Here is a 21,287-nt window from a genome sequence, read left to right as displayed (position 1 = left end):
GAATTTCGCCGGACATTTGGCGTAAATCGATTTTTTTCCCCGGACGAGTCCAATTTTTTTTAAACAAAACTTGACCTAATTTTTCATATTACCATATACTTAAATTCAATGAGGTGCTTCCTTACATGAAAAGTCAGTGCGGTCTCTAGCTCTTGTAGTACCTAGTATTGAAAGATTGTGACTAAATGTATTTCGAAGGTCATAAATAGAATGCACATATGGAAAATAGGAGTTACCTTCTTGTTAGTAATGGGGCTTTAAAACGGCGCTACCTTTTTGATAGGTCAGACAAAAAAATACAAACAACTGTAAAGTGAAGTTGCCGCGAGCGTAGCGAGCGCGAAAATTGTTGAGTTTTAGGTCACTAGAGCACCTAAACCTGTATAATAAAAAAATCCGCAAAGTGAAGAAGCCGCAAGCAAAGCGAGCGCAAAATTTTTTGAATATTGGGATATTAAAGTATCTAAATGTAAAAAAAATAGTAGCAAGAAAAGAAGCCGCGAGCGAAGCGAGCGCGAAAATTTTTGAGTTTTGGGACACTTCGACTTCTGCAGCAAATGCTTGTCTATTTGTAATTTTACAAGGTTAAACTTCCATACAAGGCAAGCAATCTCTTGTGTACTATGTTTTCAACTCGTAGTTGATGAAGGCAATGCAGGCTATGAATTGGCTTGGTTGGTGGATTTAACGATTGTTATTGAAAAATCTGTTTGACTTCTTATCCTCTCAAATCGAGTGATCATCCTCCGAAATCTGCTGGCCCTAGGAATGTATGGCTAGGTTATTCGCATACCCTGCACCATAGGTTAAGACGGCCCTGTGAAAAATGTCCGGGTTTTCCCCGGACACTTCTTGAAACCCCGCCCGGACGGCCCCCGGACGGCCTCTAAATGAGGAAAGATCCGGGGAAACCCGGACGGATGGCAGCCCTAGTCCTACGTGAAAAGTATGTGTTGCGAGAGTAAGCTGGTGTTTTGATTTAGCTAATCGTTGTTTGAGGAGAAATGCTCAAGTTAAACAAATTAATAAAATTTTATTTTTACTACAGTTTATATTTAAAGAATCACAAAATTAACTAATATTAAAATGATCTGATGCTTGCGACTTTTCTTAAGACTAAAATCTTCAATTAAAGCAGAATAATCGAATGAATGAGCAACGTCATTTTTTATCAAAAGAATAGCTTGGTTGAAAGTCGATCTTGTGTCATCGAATTCCTTAAACATGTTTTAATAATTTTAAACCTCAAAAACTGCTTTTTCTATATTATTATTTTATTATTCGAATTCTCAAGACTATTTCGGTAGGGGATAAATTTCAGTTAAATTATTTTCTAATATATATTTCAGCACCGAGTTAATCAGGGCCGTCTTTAGCTCATGTAGCGCCCGGGTGCAATCATGACCCAAGAGCCCCTATGTATTGATAGATTGTGACTTGAGTAGTTCGAACGTCGTAAATAAGAAAGTTCTTACGGAAACTAGGAGTTATTTTTTTGTTAATAAAAGGACTTAAAAGCGGCGCTACCTTCTAGGCCCGGCTAAAAAATGATTAAAAAAACAAAACAAGTCGAAAGTAAAGCACCCGCGAGCGTAGCGAGCGCAAAAAAATTTTGAGCTTTGGGTCACTAAAGCGCCTAAACTTGTATAACAAACAACAGCGCAAGGTGATGTCGCGAGCGTAGCGAGCGCGAAAATTTTTGAGTTTTGAAAGTCAAAAAATGCACATTTTTTTTCGTGTATTAGATATATATTTTTTAATTATAATTTTTTTATATTAGTGTGGGTTGTAGCGCGAGGCCCCCCCGAGCGCGAGGCCCTGTGCGATGGCACAGTTCGCACACCCCTAGGGCCGCCACTGACCATATTAGCATTATGTATCAGTCTTATCATTGAGGTTGAAAATTCAAGAGACCAAACGACTTTGGAATTCAGTGGTTAACTGAAAATTCGAGGATGATGTTAACATTGTACATATTACGGGTCGAGATATTGATGACTTTTTTCTAAAAAAAGTCACATCCATATTAAAAAATGTTTTGAACTTTTGTTAAATCAGTTGCCGATGGTGTATCTGTAGTACGACCCCATAGAATATCAAAACCTTTAGATTATAATAAAAATAAAAAAAATCTCAAACAATGTTAGGTATCTATTAACGGAGTAAGAAATTATTACACTGACGACATCTGCCTCTTAATGAATAGGTACATGGATGAAGAACTTATTTCTATGTCGATTCAATTTCTATCGTTACTCGGGTCAGACGGCTAATTGAGACATGCCCCGTCATTTTTATTAGTCTTCACGTAGATACCCTTCTAATAATATATCATACATTAATTACTATTCGAGCGGGTACCAAATCCCATACAACGTGCCCATTGTCCTTTATCCTTTTAATTACAAATATATGGGTAGGAATCTTATTAACATATAATTAAAAAGTGTTGCTAGCAGTTAACAATGTGTATGGAAGTATAAATCTGGTGGATATGATTTTTCTAGTAGTAGTATGCCTATCAATCGCGATGTCAAAAGGGAGGGTTGCGAGGCATAAAGGAGGCCTCCTGACATGCTTTAAACCCGATTTCACAGTATTTTGTCAACAATCTTCTGATGCATCCCAAAAATCATTATAATAATGCATTTGCACTGTTAATGCAGGATGTGACTTTATTTTTTTACGTATTTCTGATCGTTTCAGTTTAAACTCGCTAAAACCATGATATTTTGATATTATTTTGGAAACGACTAAATAACTCGAAATACATTCAACATCACTCAGCATGTGCTGTGACGTTTCTAGTTGGAAGACATAATTTTGAATAGTTAACATTTGGAATGCTCTCTCGAAAGCATCGGAAAACAAGCTATGTATCGTTGCACCGTATTGGATAACGTCATCTTTAAGACACTTAACTGCTGCTTTTCCAAATGAAGGAGATATTTTAACATGAATATCATTCCAGAGATTTTCCATTTCGACTGACATCCACCCACACTCTAAACGACCAAAATCGGTTAATTTGGTTGTATCAAAAACACCGCACTTAAATCCGAGTCCATCCATTGAAGAAACATATTCTGTAATCAATTTCCAACTCGTAATTAGAAAGTAGTTCTCCAATAACGGTAACTCATTTACCATCATATTTCTTATTTCAGTAAATAGTCTAACAGGTAAAGATATTTTATTATAAGTAAAGTATTTTAAGAGATGCCAAACCAAAAATCTTAAAAAATTTTTTTGACGTTCCTTAACGTAAAATTCATTAGAATGGATGTTACTCCAGCATTGAAAAGCTTTTTTCATTAATGGGTTTATAACCGTCTGGAACCTCTTGAGCTGACCCTCCTGAGTTTTTCCGCACAATACGTAGCATGCGAATATTTCTATAAATTCACTGTCAACCGAAAGAAATTTTTCCTCAGCTGATGACAATAACGTTTCGACAACGAAATCATCTTCAAGTTTTTCCATTATGATTGGTGCATACTGCATAAGCTTCTTCACATGGGAGTCACAATTGGCGCTCGCAGGTAATGAGGTCAGATACCCATAACTTGTCATGTAATATTTTGCTCGTACACTTTCGGGGACCTTTTTAACTTTAGCTAATTTTTTAAATATGTCTCGACTAACACCTTTTCCATCAGATTTATCTAACTTATCAATAAACATTCTCAACAATTCCCAGAGTTTTGTTTCGTCAGTTGGATTGTTGACGCTGCACATCTTATCAAAGGTGGTTTTAAAGAGAACGGCTTGTATTGAACTATTCTTTGTACGATCCCAAATGTTCGAAAACAGTGATTTAAGATCGTTAGTTTTGAGTTTTAAAAATGCAAGCTGGATTCCATGTTTTTGTAAAGAGACCGGTGCATCCGATAATTTTAACACAAATTCACTACTTTCGATTGCACTCAAATTATGCGATATAGAATTAAGTGATGGTACAGCATATTGTAAGTAGTCTCCTTTAGCATAACACAACACCGTGTCTAAAGGAATCAGTGGTCTGGTGTAATATAAGTAGTTCGCAATATTCTTCTGGATTTTGATTTCAGTTTGATCAGTCTCTCCCCAGTTTATTTTAAAATCGTGTGGAACATGCTTTTTTGCGAATTCAACTACTTCTTTTTGTGGAAGAAGCGAGAAGAGACCTTTGAAGGCGGCTTTGTGTCCGGTGGTGTTGTTCAGATTTAGCAAGTACGCGTCGATCCACTGCTGAGCGAGTGAGTGCGGCCAGTAGACGCGCAGCTTGGCGAGCAGACGCCGCAGCGAGACGGCATCGTTACTTCGCAACGTGTCTATCTCCTTGTCGTGACGCTCGAGTAACTGAGGATCGTGCTTCAGAGCATTCAGGCACGTGTCTTCACTCACACATAGAGCCAATGAATCCTGGAACATTGACTTACGCCACGATTTATTCGTTAAATACAAACTGGATAAATTGAAATGAAGCCATGAATTCTTCTCTTTTATACTAACTATATAGCTCATGTATTTTCTCTAGAATGATTGGATAGGTATTAATATCTTTTTTCCAATCTTTTAGCAAGTTCAACGCATTTGTTAACTGAGCGACATTATTATGTAATTCGGATTCGTTTTCAATGTTTTCGATCTGTATTTTCTCCATCGCTAACTCTAGTAAATAAGAAAACACTTTATTTTCTTGTTCTTGATTTAGATGTTTCTGTTTCAAGGAGCCAAGTTTTATTTTTTGTTTAATTATTTCTGGTATCGGTTCATCGTGTAGAAGCCTATATGTTACAATTGCCTGGAGAGACATTTGTACATCGTGAAGCTGGTTATCTGTTTCTGTGTATATTTTCATGCTGTGGAACAATTTGTTCAGAACGTTCCAGGTTTCAACGTCAAATTCGTGAGTAGGTACTTCTGAAAGCAAATTATTCACGAATTTGAGTTTGCATGTAAATGGTTCATTGATGTGTTTTTTAGCGTAATAACTGACAAGCGTTTTAATATGCTGAGGGTTTCGTCTTGTACATCGGATGAGAACTGATAGCATAGCACATCTTTCAGGCGGCGCGGACTCTTTACGTATCAACTTTTCTAATTCCGGTAAAGCAACATGGAATGGTGCGTACTCATACCACTGGTAGGGATTTATAGATGATTCAATCATAGTTCGTTTTGTAAATAAAAGCGACATTTCAGTCTTGTCAATAAAAGTTTTTTTTACGAAGTCAAATCTTTCTTCTTCTGGCATTCTGTTGACGAAAAGTTTCAAAATGTTTGTATCATAGTAGTAGTTCCCAACATATTGGCGAAGTAACGACTTAATATCTTTTTTATTGAAATATTTTGTTGCTACTGATAAGTCGATTGCGTCTACATATCTGTCAAACTTGCCCAGTATTCTCTCTGGACATGTTTTCATTACGATCTCTGTTTTCTTTTTCCCCATATCAGGATATCTTTCATGATCATTATCTTCCAAAATATTTAAAATATCCAAAGTATGAGTTTTTAACAAAATTAGTAATTCCCGTTTCACGACATATGTATTGGCTTTCACTCTCGTATAATATTTTATAAAATGCACAGATTTTCTGCACAAACGTTTAAAGAAATCCAGCGGTAGGATTCGTTCGGTTTTTATAACATTTTCTATGAAAGGTATGGAACAGTTTTGCAGCCATTTGCAAGCTCCGTCGGTATGCTTAAGGTATTCATAAAACGTTTCGACTCGCTTCTCGTGCTTCAGATGTAGTCTAATGTGCAGCATGAGCTTGTTAAACGTCTTGGTGTTCATGCTAGGTAACAGTTGCGTGTGCAGGTACTCTGGGTTGATAATGTGCGCGTACTGCGCCTCTGTCACCAGCCACCTGGACTTCTTAATTGCTGTGGCTGCGTACAGCATGTCGTTGGATTTTATAACTTGGATGATGTAGTCGACATTTCTGGTTTTGGCGGCGATGTTTATTTTTAGAAGGTTGTCTATGTCGCTATCTTCATCACTAATGTTACGTAGTTCATATTGTTTATTAACAATAGCTTCTTGCACAAGTTTGTTGAAGTGTTTGTGCTTTTCCCCGAGAGTGTCTCCGTCTAGCGTCAACGGCGGCATTGTGATAAGCTGGAATTTAAATAACATACCATTACAATAATTATTATGCAGGTGGTTCTTAAATCAGCTTAAAAGAGTAATTGGATGCGTAAACATAGAGCTTTTTATCTCTTGATCGGTCCGAGGATATTCGGAAGTCACGTTAAATTCTAGGTCCTAGCCGTGATTTCAATGCATGTAAGATTATAATAACCCAGAGGGGAGCTATTATTGCTTATGTTGAGACTTATAGTACTAATAGCAAATGAGGTGATTTGATGGACTTATAACAAAATTACTGTAGGTCTCTTTTTACCAGTTACCTTACCAGTATTATTGGGTTATGCACTTATAAGGGTGGATATGTTTATATTCTAACTGCTGCTATCCCACTCAAAAATGCTTGATGTTATGGTATAATTGTACTAGTTTAATCTTGCAAAGGGAAAGAAGTAAGTAAATAACAAAAATATTTGCATTTATTTTATTAGAACCTTAAATGTTGCTCATAATGCTGAATTAAAATACTGTATAGAATAATGGGTAAGAATCGAATAACTTTAATTACAAAAATGCAATGCTAGCTGTTAATAATGTGTGTACTAGTATAAATCCGATAGTGCCCTGGTCGAGTCATTATAACAAGTAAGTATCTACTTAAATAAAATTTTTATTTACAAATATATATAGGTACACACTATACATACAAACTAAAATTATCTTTAAAAACTAAAATACTACCTATATACAGCCTTGGCCAAAAGTATTGAGCACCTTACAAATTTCGCAAGATCACGGTAATTATGGGAGAAACCCGAATCTATCGTTGAAGTATTCTTTTATCGGTTATCTACAAACATTTTAAAACAATGACTTATGCCGCAGCTGACAATAGAACACCTGGGTGCAAAAAAATGTGTCTTTTACAATTTTTGAATTTATTTTTTAGTTCGCTACCATCGCTCGTTGTGACAACATCCAGTGATCTAGTGCGCCTTTGGTATTTTATTTCAAAGTTTTAAGTGTTATCGTTGCAATATGCCAAAACAAAACGAACTTTCTTTAGAAAAACGTGTGCAGATACAGCTTCTGTATGAGCAAGGGAAATCACAAGTAGAGATTTCTAAAACTGTGAAATGTTCGCGCCGATCCGTGCATTATGCTATTCAGCGATTCTCTGATACCGGATCACATCAGAATAGACCGAGAACCGGGCGCAAACGCATCACCATAGGCCGTCAGGATCGTCAGTTACTGAGAGAGTCATTAAGAAATAGGAAAAAAAACATCTTCAGAGCTCGCTGCTGAGTTTTCAGAACAAATGAAGAAAACAATTTCTGCTCGAACTACTCGTAGAAGGCTTCAGGAAGCTGGTCTGAAAGGCTGTAAAGCTAGGAACAAGCCATGGCTCTCCTAGAGCAACAAAAAAGCTCGGTACAAATAGGCCTTACTACACCGAACTTTCACCGCTGAAGATTGGTCAAATGTTGTGTGGTCAGACGAATCAAACTTTGAGGTAAGTAAGTCAATTTAATGCCCTCACAAAATAATATAAAATGGTTTAAATTCTAAACGCATAGAGGAAGTTCTTTTTATTTCCGGAACTCAATATTTTTCTCTTTATTGCAGATTTTTGGTACACCTGGTGTGACCTTTGTGCGTCGCCGGGTGGGCGAAGAATTTAAGCCAGAGTGTGTGGTCCCAACAGTAAAACACGGCGGCGGCAGTATAATGGTCTAGAGTTGCATGACCGATTCTGGAGTTGGCGAATTGTTCCTGTGTGAGGGCCGCATGGACTCTTCTAAGTACATAAATGTGCTAGAAACTGCGTTGCTGCCTTCATTCACGAAACTTTTCGGTGACACGAACATGGATAGTGATAAATTCCAGCAGGATAACGTGCCTTGCCACAAATCTGCCCGCACTATGACATGGTTTCGGGAAAATAGCATAGAGCTTCTTGACTGGCCTGCCCAGTCGCCAGATCTGAACCCCATAGAACATTTGTGGGGTTTATTAAAGCTTCGAGTTAGGCGCCACACAATTAACAACAGAGAAGAATTGAAACGCTACCTGCGCCTAGAATGGAACGCGATTACTGCTGAAGACTGTAAAAATCTTGTTAGCTGTTTACCAAAAAGAATTTCTGCTGTAATTAAGGCAAAGGGTGGTCCCACAAAATATTAATTTTCAATTAATAAATAGTAAATTACAAATAAAAAAAAAGTTTTGTTTTATTTCTATTTGATACTCCGCATAAAACTGAAAGATTTCATGGGTGCTCAATACTTTTGGCCAAGGCTGTAGGTACTAAAATAAAAACATAAAAACATAGGTATATAAAAGAACAACACTAAATCAGACGTCGAAGTATTCCTTCGCATCAATGCTCTCCGGATACGTTAAAATTTGAATATATATTTTTTCTACTGAAGTAGGTAACACATATCAATCGCGAGGTAATTTCAAAGTGTATTTAATAGACAAATACGGCCTCCTGTCATCCTTTAGGCTAAGGCTCCACTGAGGCGGAGACGAGCGGAGTTGAGAGTAGTAGAGCTGTGAAAAGAGGTACCAGCGAAGCGGAGCGGAGACGAGGTGTGGATTTCATTTTATGTGATTGGTTGATTCCCACACGTCTCCTCTCCGCTCCGTTCGTCTCCACCTCAGTGGAGCCGCAGCCTAAAACGATACATCACAGTATTTTATCATCAATCTTCTGCTACATCCCAAAAATCATTATAATAATGCACTTGTACTGTTAATGATGGATGGGATCTTATTCTTTTTCGTATTTCAGATCGTTTCGGCTTTAATTCGCTATCAACATGTTTAGGCGTAACTTTGGAAACGACTAAATAACTCGTAATACATTCGACATCACTAAGCATGCACTGTAGTGTTTCTAGAATGAAGTAATAATTTTTAAAAGATAACATTTCGAATGCTCTCGCGAAAGCATCGGAAAAAAAACAATGTATTGTTGTACTGTATTGGATAACGTCTTCTTTAAGACACTTTACTGCTGCTGTGCCAAATGAAGGAGATACTTTAACATGAATGCCTTTCCAGAGATTTTCCATGTCGTTTGGCATCGATCCAAAATCAAAACGCGCAAAATGGTTTAATATGTTTGTATCAAAAACATCGCTCTTTAATCCGAGTTCATCCATTGAAGAAACATATTCTGTAACTAATTTCCAACTCGTAATTAGTAAGTAGTTCTCCAATAACGGTAACTCATTTAGTATCACATTTCTTATTTCTGTAAATAGTCTAACAGGTAAAGATATTTTATTATAAGTAAAGTATTTTAAGAAATGCCAAACCAAAAATCTTAAAAATGATTTTAGATTGTCCTTCACGTAAAAATCGTTTGAATGGATGTTACCCCAGCATTGAAAAGCTTTTTTCATTAATGGGTATATAAATGTCTGGAACCTCTTCAGCTGACCCTCCTGACTTTTTCCGCACAATACGTAGCATGCGAATAATTCTATAGATTCACTATACGATATCGAAAAAAAATTATCTTCAGCTGATGACAATAATTTTTCGACAACGAAATCACCCTCAAGTCTCTCCATTATGTCTGGTGCATACTGTGTAAGCTGCTTGACATAGGATTCACAATTAGCGCTCGCAGGTAATGAAGTCAGATACTCATAACTTGTCATATAATATTCTCCTCGTACACTTTCGGGGACCTCGCTTACGTTAGCTAATTTTTTAAATATGTCTTGACTGACACCATTTTCATCAGATTTAATTAACTTATCAATAAACATTCTCAATAATTCCCAGAGTTTTGTTTCGTCAGTTGGATTGTTGACGCTGCACATCTTATCAAAGGTGGTTTTAAAGAGAACGGCTTGTATTGAACTATTCTTTGTACGATCCCAAATGTTCGAAAACAGTGTTTTAAGATCGTCAGTTTTTAGTTTTAAAAATGCAAGCTTTATTCCATGTTTTTGTAAAGAGACCGGTGCATCCAATAATTTAGACACATATTCACTACTTTCGATTGCACTCATACTATGTGAAATAGAATTAAGTGATGGTACAGCATATTGTAAGTAGTCTCCTTTAGCATAACACAACACTGTGTCTAAAGGAATCAGTGGTCTGGTGTAATATAAGTAGTTCGCAATATTCTTCTGGATTCTGATTTCAGTAGGATCAGTCTTTCCCCAATTGATTTTAAAATCGTGTGGAACATGCTTTTTTGCGAATTCAACTACTTCTTTTTGTGGAAGAAGCGAGAAGAGACCTTTGAAGGCGGCTTTGTGTCCGGTGGTGTTGTTCAGATTTAGCAAGTACGCGTCGATCCACTGCTGAGCGAGTGAGTGCGGCCAGTAGACGCGCAGCTTGGCGAGCAGACGCCGCAGCGAGACGGCATCGTTACTTCGCAACGTGTCTATCTCCTTGTCGTGACGCTCGAGTAACTGAGGATCGTGCTTCAGAGCATTCAGGCACGTGTCTTCACTCACACATAGAGCCAATGAATCCTGGAACATTGACTTACGCCACGATTTATTCGTTAAATACAAACTGGATAAATTGAAATGAAGCCATGAATTCTTCTCTTTTATACTAACTAGCTCATGTATTTTCTCTAGAATGATTGGATAGGTATTAATATCTTTTTTCCAATCTTTTAGCAAGTTCAACGCATTTGTTAACTGAACGACATTATTATGTAATTCGGATTCGTTTTCAATGTTTTCGATCTGTATTTTCTCCATCGCTAAGTCTAGTAAATAAGAAAACATTTTATTTTCTTGTTCTTGATTCAAATGTTTCTGTTTCAACCAGCCAAGTTTTATTTTTTGTTTAATTATTTCTGGTATCGGTTCATCGTGTAGAAGCCTATATGTTACAATTGCCTGGAGAGACATTTGTACATCGTGAAGCTGGTTATCTGTTTCTGTGTATATATCCATGCTGTGGAACAATTTATCCAAGACGTTCCAGGTTTCAACGTCAAATTCGTGAGTAGGTACTTCTGAAAGCAAATTATTCACGAATTTGAGTTTGAAAATAAATGGTTCATTGATGTGTTTTTCAGCGTAGTAACTGATAAGCGTTTTAATATGCTGAGGGTTTTGTCTTGCACATCGGATGAGAACTGAGAGCATAGCACATCTTTCAGGCGGCGCGGGCTCTTTACGTATCAACTTTTCTAATTCTGGTAAAGCAACGTGGAATGGTGCGTACTCATACCACTCATACGGTTTTACAAAATATTCAATCACAGTCATGTCTGAATTTGTAAATATAAGCGACATTTCAGTCTTGTCAATAAAAGTTTTGTTTACGAATTCAAATCTCTCTTCTTCTGGTATTATGTCGATGAAAGGTTTAAAAGTTCTTTTATCAATTATGGCGTATTGAACATACTGACGAAGTAACGACTGAATATCTTTTTTATTGAAATATTTTGTTGCTACTGATAAGTCGACTGCGTTAATATATCTGTCAAACTTGGCCAGTATTCTCTCTGGACATGTTTTCATAACAATCTCTGTTTTCTTTTTCCCCAAAGAAGGATAGGAGTCAATTTCTTTATCTTCCACCATATTTAAAATGTCTGCAGTATGAGTTTTTAACAAAAATAGTAATTCTTGTTTCACGACATATGTACTGGCTTCCATTCTCGTATAATATCTTATTAAATGCACAGATCTTTTGCACAAACGTTTAAAAAGATCCGCTGGTATGACTCGATGGTTTTTTATAGCATTTTCTATGAAAGGTATGGAACAGTTTTGCAGCCATTTGCAAGCTCCGTCGGTATCCTTAAGGTATTCATAAAACGTTTCGACTCGCTTCTCGTGCTTCAGATGTAGTCTAATGTGCAGCATGAGCTTGTTAAACGTCTTGGTGTTCATGCTAGGTAACAGTTGCGTGTGCAGGTACTCTGGGTTGATAATGTGCGCGTACTGCGCCTCTGTCACCAGCCACCTGGACTTCTTAATTGCTGTGGCTGCGTACAGCATGTCGTTGGATTTTATAACTTGGATGATGTAGTCAACATTTCTGGTTTTGGCGGCTATGTTTATTTTTAGAAGGTTGTCTATGTTGCTATCTTCATCACTAATGTTACGTAGTTCATATTGTTTATTAGCAATAGCTTCTTGCACAAGTTTGTTGAAGTGTTTGTGCTTTTCCCCGAGAGTGTCTCCGTCTAGCGTCAACGGCGGCATTGTGATAAGCTGGAATTTAAATAACATACCATTACAATATTATTATGTAGGTGCTTCTTAAATCAGCTACAAGAAGTAATTGATTGCGTAAACATAGAGCTTTTTATATTTTGATCGGTCCGGAAGGCACGTTAAATTCTAGGTCCTAGCCGTGATTTGAATGCATTTAAAACGTTAACAACGATTATATATATTATATTGATTATTATCGTTCATAGTCTTCTCTTTGATTCAACAAGTGACTCCTTTTTTTAATACAGCAGTAGAGCAAAAAGCATCTCTGTATAGTTAGTACCACTTGACCCACATCTCAAGAAGACAAATGGCAGACACCAATATGAGTTGCAAGCTCGGCGATGTGTCCAAAATAAGTGCCCCTGCGCACTCCCCTCTCTTTTGAACCGACACTGAACGCGTTAGTATTGGGCATTGGACAGCGATTGGAGGCGATGTCTAGATTGTGACAAAGTACCGATACACACATTGCTGGTGCGTTCGGCGCAAAACGTTACGTTGGTGCAAATGTCTTCAAAGTTAAGGTCTTTCTATTTCGAAAAGTGTTTGTTTATTGTAGAGGTACTATAAGTGCCTAAGGAAATAAGGGTCAAAGCGGGACATACTTTGAAATTTGGTATTTTCGTAAGGAGACAGTTTGCATCAGTTTGCTTTTTAGTTTAGATTTAAAAACTGATTAGGAGCTCATTAGACTGCTGTCTCACTGATTATTTACTTAACGAAGAAACTAGTATTCCAAGGTTAACTTTATAGATTTAAAAACATCTTATAAATTAAATAAAATGTATTGTTTCCCGGGCCTACTTTTCTCAAATTCTGTAAGTTCATGGAATAAAGGGGGTTTTACAGATTTTTATAATCTCACGAATTCCTCGAGAAAACTAAAGAAAGAACGAAAGAATAAAGGATTGATATTACAACTATAAATAGGCGCAGGAAGATTTCTAGCCTTTAAAAAACTCTTAATAATTTTGGGGGTTTCCTTATGATACCAATATCGATTATTTGAAACCACTTCAGAAAGATCTTCCAGGCGAGGAATAAGTGGATGTGATGAACATGACATAGCTTTAAAGATAAATCTGTCAGACAGATATTGTCTGCGAAGGGATAATGGAGGGTCTAAGCAATCTACTTGCAACGCATTTTTTGGTGAGGATTTCATTGCACCAAGGATAATGCGCATGCATTTAGCCTGTATGGCATCATATTTATTAAGGGCTGTTTTATTGCAAGGTTCCAAAATGAATGATCCATAGTCCATACGGCTGCGAATAAGCGCATTATACAACAGTTTTTTATTATAAGGATGGGAACCCCACCAAACACCCGAAAGAGCACGGAGGACATTAATACCTTTTTCACACTTATTGACTACATAATTTAAATGAGGGACACCGGTCATTTTAGAATCCAGGAATACTCTAACTAAGGAATTTTGCAGAGGGTACGTTGCTGATGATGTGTCCCTCATATGTGACTTTGGCAAATGGAGTGAACCTTGAATGGGAAAACACAACAACTGTACTTTTGGATGGGGATAGTGAGAGGCCATGTTCATCCAACCAGACACTTAAAGCCTCATTTATACGAGATGTTGCTGTATCGATACAATTAGACGATGCATATAAGGCGATATCATCTGCGTATTGAAGAATACTACAGAAGGGAAGGACCGATTGCTCAAGAACATAAGTATAGATGCTGTACAATAGGGGGCTCAATACCGACCCTCGCGGAATGCCTCGCCATAGAGTTCTAGGCGGGAGAAGATGGCCACCGTTTCGTATTTTAATAGTCCTACCCATCAAAAGAATACATACCTATATAGTGTACGATTCTCGCTGGAACACTCAGCTCTAGCATTTTTGCTCTGAGCACCGGAATATTGACACTGTCATATGCAGCCGAAACATCTAGGAAGCATCCCACAAGGTGTTCTTTTTTAGATAATGAAAGGCGGATATCAGTTGTAAGTATATTCAGACTATCCACCCACAGCGATTTTACCTTTCCGAAAACCAAACTGACTTTTCGCTAGAGATCCATTATATTCCAAGAACCATTCTAAGCGATTTTTAATAAGATGTTCCAGAATTTTACCTACAGTTGATGAAAGAGCAATCAGTCTCTATGAGTTAGCCTTCTCCGGGTCTTTATTGGGCTTCAAAATAGCACTCACTAAAGAGATGTGAATGCCATGCCAAGAAAAAAAAAAAAGCCTCTGGGAGCCAGTAAGTCTGACAACCAGTCTTATCGAGCTGTATTGGGTTGCCCAGGTAACTGAGTTGGGGTCAGATAGGCAGTTGCGCCTTGTAAAACACTGGTACTCAGCTGCATTTGGTAAGACTGGAAGCCAACCCCAACTCAGTTGGGAAAAAGCTAGGCTGATGAATGTTTTTAAACACGGTTGGCCAATTTTTAAAGTAGTATCTTGTAGGTGAATCGTATAAAAAATTGACATGAAAAATATGACCAGAAATATGAGATTTCTAAAGAAAAAAATGATTGTGAATCGACTCATATAACATAACACTGTATATGGCAGTATATTGCTGTGTACGGCAGTATTAATATACTGCCATTGCATTAGGTTGCCATTGCATGTTATTATATCGGGTGTGTCACACCTAATCAGCAGCTAATTGTGACAAATGATATGATATGGCTAGAAGCTTAAAGATATCCTTATCATTACTTATCTGTCTGAGGTGGATCAATGTGCTATAATAAGAATTTTGGCATGTTAAATTGTCAAAGAAAATAGTTATAATAAGTTGCTATAGACTGGTTTAAGTAATGCTGAGAAGTCTAGATCACTGATCTGCTTTCCTGAGATGATAATAATCATAATCTGTTCATTTTATTTGTGTCATCTTCACATTGTTATAAAAAAACCAATGCTGCATTAATTTAGAAATGTTCATACTTCATTACTTATATTTAATTTGAAACTGCCTGCAATCAGAATTATTGATCGAAGGAAATCATAGCCATCAGATAAGATACCTAGTAAAAATATGTGTCATAATCACAAATTCAATATGGCAGGGGCCATTGTAACAATGCTCAAAGATTACAATAACAAAAGTTTTTTTATATTTTGATAAGTTACAAAAAAAAAATTACTTACTTTTAATAACATTTTACCATGATGTTATTACACGGTGATCCGTGTTATGCTATTATCTCTAATGCAGTGAAAACATCCAAAATCTACACTAATATGACAAAGTGGACATACATTTTCTTTCAGTTGTTTGTACCCGAACAAACGAACGTTAAAGGCTCCGAATGACTGAATCAATTTGAAAAATTCTTGCACTGAGTGAAAGCTACACTCTTGCTGAGTATCATAGGCTACATTTTATCGCAGTGCGGGCAGTAGTTCCACACGAAGTGGGTGAAACCGACAGAAAACGGCTGGATTGCTTAGAGAAACCAACAGCAATAGGGAAAAATAAAATTAATTTAATAAGAGGTTAATATTTCCACTTACGAGTGCTCGTCAGACGCCCGTCGTGACCCGTTCCCCAACGATTGCCGCACCGCACTAAGCCCTGAATGTGGACAGCAGCTTCAGCGCAGCACCACAACAATTTCGTAGAATGGTGCAATCCTGTGATATGAAGTCACCACACATAACATTATGACTCAGAACATGCCAAAGCCGGCCAGCAACTGTTTACACTTTTTGTTTCAAGGAAAATCAACTTTGATAGTTCGCTAAACTTTGTATTAATCTACCGATTCATTCATAGAAAGGAACAACATACATAACATGATTCACCAGTCGCAAATAATTGTTGTTTATATCTATAAAAACAGAGTTCAATTTCACATTTTTTTCAAAACATTGAACTTCACTCTGTCCCTTTCTCTCCGACTGACAGATGACAGACAGACAAGTGACAATCGCCTTTCAAGAAAAATCAACTTTGATAAAGTCCATTTCACGGATTCTCGCCACAGAGTGTCTTTGGTAAGCACGTGTGCCTAGAATTTTCAGCTGTTTTCAGTGTTTTAGTGATCTTCTGTGACTTATTTTTGTGATTGTGTGTTGTCCTTGTGTTTGTTACCAGTAGTGTAGTGTTATTTAGGTAATTAACTAGGCTTAACAAGCACTATGGAACTCAATAAACCCCCCGACCCCGATCCTCCCGACATCTCTGCATTTGCTCCTCTTTCCCCCAATTACCCACTCTCCCAATTCGCCGATGTTGCCTGCAGCATCGCGGACTCCCTCACCTCATCACCCTCGAATGCCAGGAAACGCTCCGGAGATGATGCAAACATTGCCGTGTCAACCCCGCCACCGAAACAACTAAAGAATTTAATTGGCCGCAGCAGGTACTCTGCTACTGATAAGGCTCCGTTCATTGTACACGTCTCTCGATTGGAACCCCAGCCTAACACCGGTACCTCTCTGCATCCAGTTACTTTTGGCATATTCCTTCAAAAACACAACATAACCTGCATTGTCCGCGATGGCGTTAAAAAAGTTGGCAGGAACCGTGTGTCGGTAGAATTCAAATCCCCTCAGGATGCGAATTCATTTATTATTAATAACATCCTTCCTAAAAATAGTTTTGTTGCGTCTATCCCTACTTTCAACATTACTCGCATGGGTGTTGTTACCGGTGTGCCCACTGATCTAAATGAAGAGGAAGCTCAAAGGTATCTACAAGTCCCCTCAGGTTGTGGTGAAATTCTAAAAGTGCGACGCATAAATAGGAAAGTGGTGATTGATGGAGTGACACAATTTAAGGCAACAGAAACATGTGTTCTAACATTTGACGGTCAGGTATTACCACAAAGAGTTTTCTGTTGTTATACTTCCCTCCCAGTCCAACAGTATGTCTACCCCACCATCCAGTGCCGTAAGTGCTGTAGGTTCGGTCATGTGGAACTTGTTTGCCGGTCTAAACCCCGCTGCAGTAAATGCGGCCATGATCACCCTGGTGATGGTTGCAGCATTTCTGAGGCGGAGGCATTTTGTGTGCTCTGCTCGGGGAATCATTTTGCGAATAGCAAATCTTGCCCGGAGCTGGGCAGACAGAAGGCCATTAAGACCGTTATGGCTGAGAAGTCCCTCTCATATGCTGAGGCCAGCAAAACTATCCCAATTGTTTCTCGCAACTACGCGAATGCTACAAAAGCAGTTCCTGCCCCCACTCAGTCATATCGCAAAACCGTTTTTCTTAAGCCGAAGACCCATGCCCCTCTATCTCCCTCTTACGATAAAGCTGCTCTTCAGCAAATCATTAACTCCCCTGCATCTTCACAGCCTGATGGCTGCGCTTTAAATAACCCATTCGTCGATAATAATACTTCATCACTGATAGAAATTCTTGTTAAACTTTTAAGTACAATTTTATCTTCTAATAATGCACAAATACCGTCCAACGTTGCCTATCAACTAGTTAACTTGCTCTCAAATATTAAAAATGGCGTCCCGTCAAATATTCCTACAATGGAATGTGAGGAGCGTGTGGCATAAGAAACACGACCTCATATTCCTTCTCAATAAATTCAAGCCTTTGGCTTGCTCAATTGCTGAGACTTGGCTTACCCCGAGTCTCAGTTTTAATATACCACTTTTTAATATTCTCAGATGTGACAGATCTGATGGCTATGGAGGGTCGGCTCTCCTTGTTAATAATCGTGTTCCACTCTCAACCCTAAGCCTTTCTGCTCTGGATGGTGACATGAATGTAGTCGCAGGTAGAGTTGAAGGTATCACAGTTTTATCTGTCTATATCTCCCACCCACAGCACAGGTTCTTAGGTACTATTAGAGACATCCTAAACAATATTGTAGGACCCGTCCTTGTTATGGGTGATTTCAACTGTCACCATTTTAGATGGGGTTCCAATCGCTGTGATTCTTTTGGGGAAGGTTTAGTAGAAATCTTGGATGACCTAGACCTTTGCATCCTAAATGATGGTAGTCCTACTCGTAGATCCCTCCCCGGTCAGCAAAAGAGTTGTGTAGACCTCACATTCTGTTCAGTAGAGTTGGCGGCATCAATTCATTGGGAATGTACTAGCCTTACGCATGGTAGCGACCATTACCCTATTGTTATAACTTTTCTTAATAAAACCTATTTAGAGAAAACTTCTCCTCCACTATTGAAGTACAACCTGACCAAACCTGATTGGTCGAAGTTTTCATCTTTACTGGAGGAGAAAATCAGTTTGCTTCCAAATTTAACTTCGAGTTCCCAAGTTTCTTCTGGTCACTGCCATGCTAAGAGTTGTTACGATGGCTTTATCTCGGCCATTACTTCAAGTGCAGACACTTCCTTTTCATTGCGTAACTCTGCCAGAAATAAAATCCCGTCACCGCCGTGGTGGGATCAAGAATGCACATCGGCTGTCAAAGAAAGGAAAGAGGCCGAAAAACAGTACAATGAAGCGATGAATAGCGACAATCTCCTACGGTACAGACGAGTGTTTGCTCAATCTCGGCGGCTTCTTCATAAGAAGAAACGTCGTGGTTGGGTTAAGTTTTGCACTTCTCTATCCCCTTCCACTCCCATATCAGCAGTATGGAAGAGCATTAACCGTTTTAGGCGAGGCTGCTCCCCATCTATCTCCTCCCCCATCACGAGAGAAACTGCTGAATCCTTCTTCGACAAAATTGCTCCAGCCTATGTTCCTTCATTTCCAGAACTTCTGCTACCGCCTGTAAATATTTTGGACGATCCTATGAATGAACCATTTTCGTTGGAGGAACTTGATGCGGTGTTACGTCATGTTAGGGATTCCGCCCCAGGCATAGACGGCATACCGTACTCATTTGTAGCTCATTCCGGTTCTCAAGCTAAGCAATACTTCCTGGAAATTATCAATTATTGCTATCAATATGGTTGGGTTCCTGACCAGTGGAAAGTCCAAATAGTTATTCCGCTCTTGAAACCTGGCAAGACTGCTGATGATCCGAATGGCCTTAGACCAATTGCTTTGTCCTCAGTGTTGGCCAAGTTACTGGAACACTTAATTAAAAATAGGCTTGAGTGGTTGGTTGAGTCTAGGGATTTACTGCCGAGCCACCAGTTTGGCTTTAGAAAGGGGCTTAGTACCATGGATAGTGTGGCAATTTTGGTAACCGACATCCGTACAGCCTTTTCCAAAAATGAATCTGCTGTAGCCGCATTCCTTGACATATCTTCCGCATACGACAGCGTTCTTCTTCCAGTTCTCAGGCAGAAACTGCAACAGCTGAGGATTCCGGGTAAGATGGTACAATGTATATGCGCACTTCTTATGTCTCGCTCATTAATGCTCAGAGTGCAGGGGGAGGTATTCGAGGTGAGGCAGACGTGGAAGGGCCTTCCTCAAGGCTCTGTTCTAAGCCCTTTACTCTACAATCTTTACACGGCAGACATTGGCTCCAGCCTTAATTCTAATTGTCATTTACTGCAATACGCTGATGATCTGGCGTTGTATGTTGTCAATCCATCCATCGAGGATGCTGCCACATCTCTCTGTCTCTCCCTGGACTCTCTGCACACATGGCTTCTGGAGCATGGTCTCTCATTATCCGCCCCAAAAAGCTCGGTAGTGATCTTCTCCCGAAAACGACTGATCCCTCAGGTCTCAGTGAACATCCAAGGTCAAGGCATCCCCATAGCCAAAAAGGCAAAATTTTTAGGGGTTTATTTAGATTCAAAATTATCCGGTATTCACCACATAAATTATCTAATCAAAAGATGCGAACGAGTCATCTCCATTTTGAAAGCTCTTTCTGGGGTCTGGTGGGGGGCACACCCCTTCACTATGAAATTAATTTATAATGCTTTAGTCCGTAGCATTCTGGATTATGGGTCACACTTGGTGATTCCTGGTAACAAGGGTGCCTTGGCCGGCTTAGATAGGATCCAATCTCAATGCCTCCGGATCATCACAGGTTGCATGAAGTCGTCGCCTATTAACGCCTTACAGGTCGAATGCGCTGAACCTCCTTTAGCCCTGAGACGTCAGTACCTTGCTTCCCGTTTTTTGTCCAGGGTTATTCCTAAATCATCCCATCCTCTCATCCCAAAACTCAGAGAGCTTGACACTCTTTGTCACAGCTCAAAATATTGGGAACATAAAGAAATCCCCTTATTCCTTAAAGCATTCCGATTTTTTCAAAATTTAGAATCTCCTATTGCATCACATCCCAGGCTTCCTTTATTTAATTATCTCTATGATGTACTTTGCTTCACTCCTAATATATTTTATAATATTGGCATATCTAAAAACTCCCCATCGGCAAATTCGACCTTTAATGCGGTTTTGGGTGAACGATGGTCTGGGTTTCAAAGGTTCTTCACGGATGCTTCCAAATTCAATGACGGTTATACTGGAGCCGCGGTTTATTACCAGAACTCGAAAATTATTATGAAATTCAGATGCCCAAAGGAGTCTTCTATATTTACAGGCGAGTGCGTGGCATTATTGGAAGCTTGTCACTTTATAGAGTCCCATGAGATCAACTTCGGAGTTATCTTTACTGACTCCCTTAGTTGCCTCCAAGCCCTATCCCAGAATCCCTTTAGATCTAAACTCCATTGTCCTATTGTCCTAGATATCAAAAAGTCCCTTTTCTCTTGCACTCGGCAAGAGAAAGTTGTCCACCTAGTTTGGATTCCCAGTCATTGCGGTATAACGGGAAATGAATGTGCCGACGCATTGGCTAAAGATGCATGCACATCTGAATCAGCGGACCTTGCACACTTCTCCCTTCAAGGGCATGACCTACTAAACGTACCTAAATTGAGTCTTGAGACCTCGTGGCAGGAATGGTGGAATATCTCCAGCAGAAAGAAGGGTAGTTCGTACTACGCTATCCAACCGGCAGTAAAATCGAAACCGTGGTTTACTCGTTTTAAAAAATACCCTAAACAAGTTATTTCGGTTCTATGCAGGATACGTTTAGGACATTGTTGTACTCCGGTCTTCTTGCGCAAAATTCGGGTGCAGGACTCATCTCTCTGCGAG

The 21,287-nt window shown here is 38.8% G+C and overlaps 1 protein-coding gene and 1 pseudogene across 2 annotated transcripts; both read right to left on the bottom strand.

The window, feature by feature from the left end:
* Nucleotides 1–2,136: 2,136 nt before the first annotated feature.
* Nucleotides 2,137–6,824, bottom strand: LOC124639286 (annotated as a pseudogene).
* Nucleotides 6,825–8,466: 1,642 nt separating this feature from the next.
* LOC124639285 lies at nt 8,467–16,158 on the bottom strand. 2 transcript variants are annotated; one of them, XM_047176553.1, is made up of 2 exons: nt 15,800–16,158; nt 8,467–12,294 (listed from the first exon to the last, which is right to left on the bottom strand). In XM_047176553.1, exon 2 carries the CDS (start codon nt 12,283–12,285, stop codon nt 8,791–8,793), a length of 3,495 nt encoding a protein of 1,164 aa, XP_047032509.1. In that variant the 5' UTR covers nt 12,286–12,294; nt 15,800–16,158; the 3' UTR covers nt 8,467–8,790. The 2 variants fall into 2 exon arrangements, with proteins under 2 accessions (XP_047032509.1, XP_047032508.1); XM_047176552.1 differs by lacking the exon at nt 15,800–16,158 and adding an exon at nt 15,434–15,721.
* Nucleotides 16,159–21,287: the final 5,129 nt, after the last annotated feature.

Source organism: Helicoverpa zea, chromosome 19, assembly GCF_022581195.2.
Source record: "Helicoverpa zea isolate HzStark_Cry1AcR chromosome 19, ilHelZeax1.1, whole genome shotgun sequence".
NCBI lineage: Eukaryota > Metazoa > Arthropoda > Insecta > Lepidoptera > Noctuidae > Helicoverpa > Helicoverpa zea.
This window is presented reverse-complemented; position numbering and strand designations above follow the sequence as displayed.